General features: G+C 38.0%; 1 protein-coding gene and 1 pseudogene across 1 annotated transcript; both read right to left on the bottom strand.

Annotated features, from left to right (window-relative positions):
* Positions 1 to 678: 678 nt before the first annotated feature.
* Positions 679 to 1,347, bottom strand: LOC146936518 (secreted RxLR effector protein 161 pseudogene; annotated as a pseudogene).
* Positions 1,348 to 3,513: 2,166 nt separating this feature from the next.
* Positions 3,514 to 4,707, bottom strand: LOC146936517 (uncharacterized). The gene is made up of 2 exons (XM_085749230.1): positions 4,555 to 4,707; positions 3,514 to 4,461 (listed from the first exon to the last, which is right to left on the bottom strand). The coding sequence occupies exons 1-2, from the start codon at positions 4,705 to 4,707 to the stop codon at positions 3,514 to 3,516; spliced, it is 1,101 nt and encodes a 366-aa protein (XP_085605356.1).
* Positions 4,708 to 9,531: the final 4,824 nt, after the last annotated feature.

The following is a 9,531-nucleotide window of genomic DNA, read 5'->3' as shown; positions in this document are numbered from 1 at the left end:
ATTGCCTCTGATTCGCCCTACTGACACCGACATCTACTCAATTGCAGACCCATATTTAACATCTGCTCAGTCACTCACAAACTAAGGATCTTGTGAGTTGTAAAAAGCCAAAATTTTCTCGGATTTTGTTTATTATATTTTCTATTTATATGTTAAATGAATAGTACAAGAAAACCAGGAACAAAGACCCATGAAATGAAGACACTATCAACATTTGAAATGGAGTGTTTGAAATTTGACTCAAACAAATTGTTTGAACAATCACTATGTTCTTTGCGCAGCAAAAGTGCTTATGAAGAATAAGCTGTTTTAAGCAAGATGAGAAATAACAGAATTATTTGTAAAACTGAAAGAGAGAAAACTAATGGAATTTTTTATTGATTCACACACATTCTCTCTTTAATATTTACAACATATGAGTGAGTATATATACAACTAGACGTTGTAACAAACTCCTCTGACAAACTAACTCCCTTGGTTAACAAGCTAACCAAAGTTTGTTACTAGACCCAGCTTCTGAACACATCAGAAGCTACACATCAGAAGCTAGCTGATGTACAGAGGCTGCACTTCAGAAGCTGCTGTTCAGAAGCTTCACTTCAGAAGCTACTGTTTCAGAAGCTGCACTTCAGAAACTGAACAACAATTATTGATTAATATCCTAATACTCCCCCTTAATCATAACTGCTGAATATTAAAAACACCTAATTTCTTCCTCAAGAATTCAAATCTGGCAAGCTTTACTGCTTTTGTAAAACCATCAGCAATTTGCAGTTCTGTGGGGAAGTAGTGCAGCTCAATCATTCCATTAGTCACCTGCTCCCAAATGAAGTGGAATCTGGTCTCAATGTGTTTACTCCTGCCATGTGAGATTGGATTCTTAGCAAGACTTATAGCTGATTTGTTATCAATCTTCAGTGTTAAAGGCTTCATCACTTCACACTTAAGTTCCTTCATCATTGAATCCAACCAAAGTGCTTGACAAGTAGCAAAAGTTTCAGCTATGTACTCTGCTTCACATGATGAAAGTGCAGTGACTGGTTGCTTCCTGGTGCACCATGAAATTGCAGCATCATTGAATTTGAACACATAGCCTGAAGTGCTCCTCCTATCAGTCAGATCCCCACACCAATCACTGTCAGAATATCCAATGAGCTCATTCACTTTTCTTTGAGCTCCATATGGAAATAACAAACCAAAATCTATGGTGCCCTTTATGTATCTGAGAATCCTCTTTGCTGTTATGAGATGAGATTTCCTTGGATCATGCATGAACCTGCTGATCACACTAACTAAGTAGCATGTGTCTGGCCTGCTATTACACAGATACCTCAGAGATCCCACCATTTGCCTGAACATTGTGGAATTCACTTTCTCCTCTTCAATGCATTCATCCAGCTTTGAGTTTGTTTCTGATGGATTTAAAAAATGTATTGCAGTTTTTCATTTCAAACTTATCAAGCAATTCACCAATGTATTTCTGCTGATACATCACTATTCCAGCTTTCAATTTCACAAATTCCATTCCTAAGAAGAATGAAAGTTCACCCAGATCAGTCATTTCAAACTCCTGCTTTCGTTTCTTCTTAACCTTCTCAATCTCTGATGTTGAGCTGCCAGTGATGAGTAAGTCATCAACATACAGACAAATTATAACAGTTCCTCCATCAGAAAGTTTCTGAACATAAACACCAAACTCAACTAAACACTTTTCAAAGCCTATTTGGGTTAAAACTTGGTCAATTTTTTTGTTCCATGCTCTAGGAGCCTGTTTTAATCCATATAGTGCTTTGTGCAGTTTATACACCATATTTTCTTTCCCAGCAATTTCAAAACCTGGTGGTTGTGATACATACACTATCTCTTCCAGTGGGCCATTTAGAAATGCTGACTTCACATCTAAATGGTAGAGTGACCACTCATTCTTACAAGCAATAGCAGTGACTAACCTCACAGTTTCAATTCTAGCAACTGGAGCAAACACTTCATTATAGTCTATGCCTTGCTTCTGAAGAAAACCTCTAGCCACCAATCTTGCTTTGTGCTTAGAGACTTGTCCATCAGGGTTCAACTTCACTTTGAATACCCATTTGACATCAATTTTCTTTTTCTTGTCCGGCAAGTCAACTAGCTCCCAGGTTTGATTCTTCACAATTGACTGCAGTTCTTCAACCATAGCTCTTTTCCATACATCAGTCTTCAAAGCTTCTTTATAATTAACTGGTTCAGCATCTGCTAATAATGCAAAGTGAATTAAATCACCTTCATCATTCACTGCATTATCAGAGGATACTTCACAATCAGTCAATCTGGCAGGTGGATTTTTGTTCCTTTGAGGCCTTGTCGGTACTATGATTTCCTCTTGATCATCTGCAGTCACTTCATGATCATCTTCACCTTCTGATTCATCACTTGAATCAGGGTATATGTAGCTTTGCTGGATTTCACTGTTGTACTCAGGTTCATTTTCCCATTTCCACTTCTCAGCTTCATTCACTATCACATCTCTGCTGAAATGAACCTTCTGATTCCAGGATTGTACAGTTTGTATGCACCAGTAGGATGATACCCTATGAGTATCATAATTTCACTTTTATCTTCTAGCTTGCTTCTTCTAGCATCTGGTACATGCTTATAACACAAGGAACCAAACACTTTGAAGTGTTTAACACTGGGCTTCCTTCCACACCAAGCTTCTTCTGGCACCTTCAGATTTAGCTTCTTAGTGGGACACTTGTTTAGAATGTAAGCAGCAGTAGTTACTGCTTCACCCCAAAACTTGTGTGGTAAATTCTTCTGCTTAAGCATGCTTCTGGTCATGTTTAGTAGAGTCATGTTTCGTCTTTCTGCCAGTCCATTATGCTGTGGAGTATATGGAGCAATCACTTCATGAACAACTCCTTGACTTGTGCAGAAAGCTTCAAATTCCTTTGATGTATATTCTCCTCCACCATCTGTCCTCAAAATCTTAATAGATTTATCACTTTCCTTTTCTACTAAGACTTTGAATCTTTTGAATGTTTCTAAAGCTTCACTCTTAAGCTTAATAATAAACAGCCAAATCATTCTTGTGAACTCATCAATAAAGGTAATGAAGTACTTACTACCACCAAGAGTAGGTACCTCAAATGGGCCACAAATATCTGAATGAACAACTTGCAGTGCTTCACTTGCTCTTTTAGGTGCATCGGATACAAATGGCAATCTACTTTGCTTGCTCTTCACACATATTTCACATATGGATTTCTTGGCATTCAACTTTGGCAAGCCATTCACTAAATCTTTAGAACTCAATTCACTAAGACTTCTAAAGTTTAGGTGCCCATACCTCAAATGCCACAATGCTTCAGCATCTTCAATGACAGCTGCAGACATACACATCATCTTGTTGCTTGATATGTTGCATCTATAGGTTCTGTTCTTTGACAAAGTAGATTTCAACACTAGATTCTTCTTTGGATCAAACAGTTTCAAAGATTCACCCTCCATTGAAACTGAGAATCCTTTCTTGACTTATTGACCTATGCTCATCAGATTACACTTCATATCTGGGACATAGAACACATCTTCAATTATCACTTTACCACCAAAATTGCTCCTCATCACTATGTTACCACTACCTTCTGATGCAAGCTTCCTATTGTCAGCCAATTTGATACTAGTTTTCTTGCTAGCATCAAAATTAGTTAACCACTCTCTATGAGTTGTCATATGATTAGAACACCCAGAGTCAAGGTACCACTCTTCACCTTTCATCCTATCTTCACATGTGGCAGCCATTAACAACACTGCATCAGGGTCACCTCCATGAGCAATATTGGCTTCTTCAGTATTCTGATCTTTCTTGAACCAACATTCATCAGCAAAATGTCCATACTTGTCACAATTATAACACTGAACCTTACTCTTGTCAAAATCCTTCTTCTTGTTCTGATTTTTTCCAAAACCTCCTCTTTTAGAAGATTCAGTTTTGTTATTAGTCTTGGATTTTGAATTGTTGGACCAATTTGATTTGCCCTTCCCTTTATTGGAGTTCTTATGATTTCCTTCTTTCTTTGTTGTTTGAGCTTGAAGGGCTTGCTGAGATGATCTTTCAGAACTTCTATCAATCACCAGAAGTTCATGTGCTTCAAGAGAACTCTGCAACTCTTCAATCTTCATAGTTTTCACATCCTTTGCTTCTTGGATTGCTACTACTATGAAGTCAAATTTTGGGCTTAAAGATCTCAACACCTTTTCAACTACCATCTGATCAGAGATGTTTTCACCACAGTTCTTCATCAAATTCACGATTTCAATCATCTTTGAGAAGTAATCACTCACCTTCTGGTCTTCTTCCATCTGCATCATTTCATACTTCCTTCTATATGATTGCAGCTTGACCTGTTTCACCTTTTCTCCCCCATTGTGATAATTCTCAAGAATATCCCATGCTTCATTTGATCTTGTTGCTTTGGCTATCTTCTCAAAGTGTTAATTATCAACATTCTGTTGAATGTAGAACAGAGTCGTGCAATCTTTCTTCTTGTTTTCTCTAAATGCAGCTCTCTGCACATCAGTAGCATTTGCAGGAGGTTCTTCAAACCCATTCTGAACAAGATCACTCACATCTTGCGCGCCAAAAAACGATCTCATCAAAGCGCTCCATCGTTCCCAATTCTTGCAATCAAGAATCAAGATATTTGATCCAAAACCATTTGTGTTCATCTTGCTAAATCTCAGAAAAACAGAGAAATCAATACACACACCTCACTCTTTGGTTCCCGATGATGATTCCCCTCACTTTCACTCGTGTTTCCCAAGATTCAACCAGGCTCTGATACCAATTGTTAGAACAATCACTGTGTTCTTTGCGCAGCAAAAGTGCTTATGAAGAATAAGCTGTTTTAAGCAAGATGAGAAATAACAGAATTATTTGTAAAACTGAAAGAGAGAAAACTAATGGAAATTTTTATTGATTCACACACATTCTCTCTTTAATATTTACAACATATGAGTGAGTATATATACAACTAGACGTTGTAACAAACTCCTCTAACAAACTAACTCCCTTGGTTAACAAGCTAACCAAAGTTGGTTACTAGACCCAGCTTCTGAACACATCAAAAGCTACACATCAGAAGCTACACATCAGAAGCTAGCTGATGTTCAGAGGCTGCACTTCAGAAGCTACTGTTCAGAAGCTGCACTTCAGAAGCTACTATTTCAGAAGCTGCACTTCAGAAACTGAACAACAGTTATTGATTAATATCCTAATACAAATAAGCTTTGCAACCATTTTAAAATTTGAGTTGTGATTAACACTACAAAACAACTTCATTTTATGCATATTTTAAGATAATATATCATTCAATGTAGAACTCTCAAAAATCTATTTATAAAGACTTGTAGTGGAACATGTTTTTCAACACCTATCAAATCGGTGATTCTTCATATAATTACACTATTAAATACTATTTTCATCCCTAAATACAAGACGCTCTTGAATTTTTATCAATCCTTTTTTATAATATCGTCTTTAAAATTTTAACCAAAATTTATCAATCCTTGCTAGAATACGGAGTGGAGTAAAAGTGTTTTTGTCCCTTGGCGCCATGGTACTTAGAGATCTTCTTGTTTTTTCGATTTAAAAATTATACCGAACGAAATTACTGGGTGAGTCACGACCAGGTCGCTTTCTTTAAGACGTTTCGCGGCACTACCCTAGTTTGTGCAAGGTAGACTAACAACCACGCCGTCTCCAGGATAAAACAGCCCAGATCACTGTTACGAGTATATACTGCACAGTATATAGTCGCTCGAGAATTACACCTTAAAATATGGTTCAATCGTTTGATCGAAGCCACTCGATACGGTACGTGACCGCTCTATTCGAAACCGTATGGTTCAATCGTTCGATCGAAGCCACTCGATACGGTACGTAACCGCTCTATTCAAAACCGACGGGACAGAAAGGAGTAGAAGCAGAAGAACGATTTGTTAAAATCGAAAGGGAGGAGAGAGAAAACCGCACAGGAAGCATCAACTGTGAGATTTTGGTGTAAAGAATGAGTGGGGCGAGCTCTCCTTTTATAGGCAGAGTTCGTGAGAATTACTTGGGGATTAAGTTTGCTTAATCCTTAAGCAAACGCGTTTTACGCGTGACTTGGGGATTAAGTTTGCTTAATCCTTAAGCAAAGCAAACGCATTTTCTTAATTGGAAATATCCGGAAGTTTCTTGGATCGGGTCGGAATGTAACACATCAATTTGTTACGTGTAACGCTTTCGTATAATGAAAAATTAATTAATTAATTTAACATTTCCAAGTGACAAAAAATATATCAATTTTCTGACCCACGACTCAAGCCCAAGCCCGGCCCGGCCGGTCGGACGGACGGCGGCGTCGTCGTCGCGCATGATATATATATTTTGTAAGCGTTCACCCGTTCACAAAAATGGGTACCCCAAGGGCACACCCTTGGAGGTCACCCCACCCTTATATAAACACTTACTAGTTGGGGTGACTCTCCAATGTGGGACATTTTTAAGTCACATACCTACACACTAGTTTCTCATAGTGTTTTTCTTTCTTTCCAATTTTCTCACTAGACTTTAACTAGTGTTCCAACAATCCCCCACTTGACTTCAAAATGGTTTCGAGAAATAACGTAAAACGTTTCCATAAGATTTGCTAATATACAAAGGTGTCGCCAATAACTTGAACCTTTGCATAGTGGAAGGTATTCTGATTTAACAAGAGTTGCTTACAGCATTGAACTCTATCTCAGACATAGAATCCACACACAAACCTTTTCATAGGTGTATTTTAAAAGCCCGTGCGTTTTAAGGCCCTGCACGTGTATCCCAGTTTTAACGAATGCTCTAGGAATTCTGCCTCAAAATTCCATAGGACCGGCCTAAGTTCCACATTCGTATAGGTGAGTCTATCAAGGGTACTCCTGTAGCTGTGTACCCCACTCAACATAGAGTATAGATCTCATTAAGAGTTACTATTACGTCATCCTTCTTGCGCTGCAGGATCATGCTTTCTATATTCTTTCTCTCATAGCATGTTCTACCACTTCATGACTTGTTTTTACCCATTGAACCTAAATCTTGGGATCTCCAGTCATATAGGTCGGGTTACCATCATTTAGTGGGCTATAGACATTAGTCCCATCCTACTGGATGTTTCTCGGACTTTCTCTCTATTAAGTCCTTTCGTCAAAGGATCAGCTAAGTTTTCATTCGTACGTACAAAATCAACTCTAACCGCTCCATTAGAGATACACTCTCTAATCGTGCCGTGTTTTCGCCTTATCTGTCGTCTCTTACCATTGTAATAACAATTCTTAATCTTTGCAATAGCCGCGGTACTATCGCAATGAATTAACACAGCTGGCAACGGTTTATCCCATAAAGGGATTTCAGCTAGCAAGGATCTTAGCCAACTTGCTTCTTCACTAGCAGTAGCTAGTGCTATCATCTCAGATTCCATTGTGGACTGAGCCAGAATGGTCTGCTTCTTAGACTTCCAAGAAACAGCTCCTCCAGCTATGCTAAATATATAGCCGCTGGTCGCTTTGGAATCATCCGACAAGGTGTTCCAATCTGCATCACTGTACCCTTCAAGTACAGCAGGATATTTTTGATAATGCAGTCCAAATGTCATAGTCCCTTTCAGGTATCTCATGACTCTCTCAATAGCATGCCAATGCTCCTTGCTTGGCCTACTTGTAAATCTGCATAAGAGTCCCACGACATAGGCAATGTCGGGTCTAGTACAATCAGTGCCATATCTGAGACTGCCAATGATGCTCGCATATTCAGTTTGTCTAACACCATCTCCAGTGTTCTTAAAAGGTTTTACATTTGGATCATAAGGTGTGCTTGCATGTTTACAATCAAAATAGTTATATTTCCTTAAGATCTTCTCAACGTAGTGAGATTGATCCAAGGAAATTCCCTTATCTGATCTAGTAATCTTGATGCCAAGAATTACGTCAGCTTCTCCTAGGTCTTTCATATCAAAGTTGTTACTCAACAGTGATTTCACAGAATTTATGGCAGGAATGTTTGACCCAAATATGAGTAGGTCGTCTACATATAAACATATGATAGTACAAATGTTTTTATCATACTTGTAGTAGATACATTTGTCACTTTCATTCACTTTGAACTCATTCGTAATTATTAAGTTGTCAAACTTTTCATGCCATTGCTTAGGGGCTTGTTTTAGACCATACAGAGATTTGTCTAACTTACATACTTTGCTTTCTTGTCCATTGACTACAAAACCTTCAGGTTGTTCCATATAGATTTCTTCTTCCAACTCACCATTCAAAAAAGCAGTTTTCACATCCATTTGGTGTACTATCAAGTTATAAACAGCAGCCAAGGAAATTAGTACCCTTATGGATGTGATTCGAGTAACTGGTGAGTAGGTATCGAAAAAATCTATATTTTCTCTTTGTCTGAAACCTTTGGCTACAAGGCGTGCCTTGTATTTGTCAACAGTTCCATCAGGTTTCAGTTTCTTTTTCAAAATCCATTTACAACCTATTGGTTTGCAGCCTGGAGGCAGTTCAGTCAAGTGTCAAGTATCGTTAGACTGTAGAGAATCCATTTCATCATTTATGGTTTCTTGCCATAAGTCTGCATCCAAGGAAGACAAAGCTTCTTTGAGATTTGATGGATCCTCTTCTAATGTATTGACCACATATTCAGGTCCATACTCTTTAGCAGTTCTTGCTCTCTTACTTCTTCGAAGTTCTGTAACATCAGTTATGATGTTTTCATCACTATTTCTGATTACTGGATTGTGATCAGGTGTAGTGTTCATGTTTGCGCCCCCACTATTACCCCCACTATCTTTTGATAGAAAGGGAAATTTCGTTTCATAGAAATCGGCGTCATTTGATTCTATGATCACTTTAGCCTTTAGGTCATAAAATCTATATGCTTTACTGTTCAAGGCATACCCAATGAATACACATTCATAGGCTCCACTGGCTAGTTTGACTCTCTTGGGATTAGGAATCCTTACATCGGCTAGACAGCCCCATGTTCGAATGTAAGACAAATTTGGTTGTCTTTTCTTCAAAATTTCATAAGGAGAAATTTTGTTCTTAGTTTTAGGTACTCTGTTTAGCACGTAGTTAACAGTTAATAAAATTTCCCCCCACCAATGAGGCGCTGCACCGGAATTAAGCATGATTGCAACTACTAACTCGGTAAAGGTTCTATTTTTTCTTTCCGCTTTACCGTTCATTTCAGGAGAGTAAGGTGCAGTAGTTTCATGAATGATTCCGAGCTCTTTATAATACTCATTGGATGTGTGTGATAAGTATTCGGTGCCTCTATCACTACGATAGCGCTTGATTCTTTTATTGAATTGAGTTTCAATTTCTTTGACAAAAATTTTAAACATATCAAGCGCATCACTTTTGTTTTTCATTAAATACACATAAGTGTAATCAGAGCAATCATAAATAGAAGTGATAAAGTATCTTTGCCCGTTTTTAGTCAGACTACCATCAAGTTCACATATA

This window comes from Medicago sativa, chromosome 3, assembly GCF_051527215.1.
Source record: "Medicago sativa cultivar Bolivia chromosome 3, Bolivia_mono, whole genome shotgun sequence".
NCBI lineage: Eukaryota > Viridiplantae > Streptophyta > Magnoliopsida > Fabales > Fabaceae > Medicago > Medicago sativa.
Note: the sequence above shows the minus strand (reverse complement) of the source record. Positions and strands in the feature narration are given on the sequence as shown.

Excerpts from the sequence above, each read along its gene's own strand:
- LOC146936517 (XM_085749230.1), bottom strand. The coding sequence starts at position 4,707 with ATGAACACAAATGGTTTTGGATCAAATATCTTGATTCTTGATTGCAAG. Across the intron at positions 4,462-4,554 it reads CTCCTGCAAATGCTACTGAT|ATAGCCAAAGCAACAAGATC; the intron begins GTGCAGAGAGCT and ends CACTTTGAGAAG.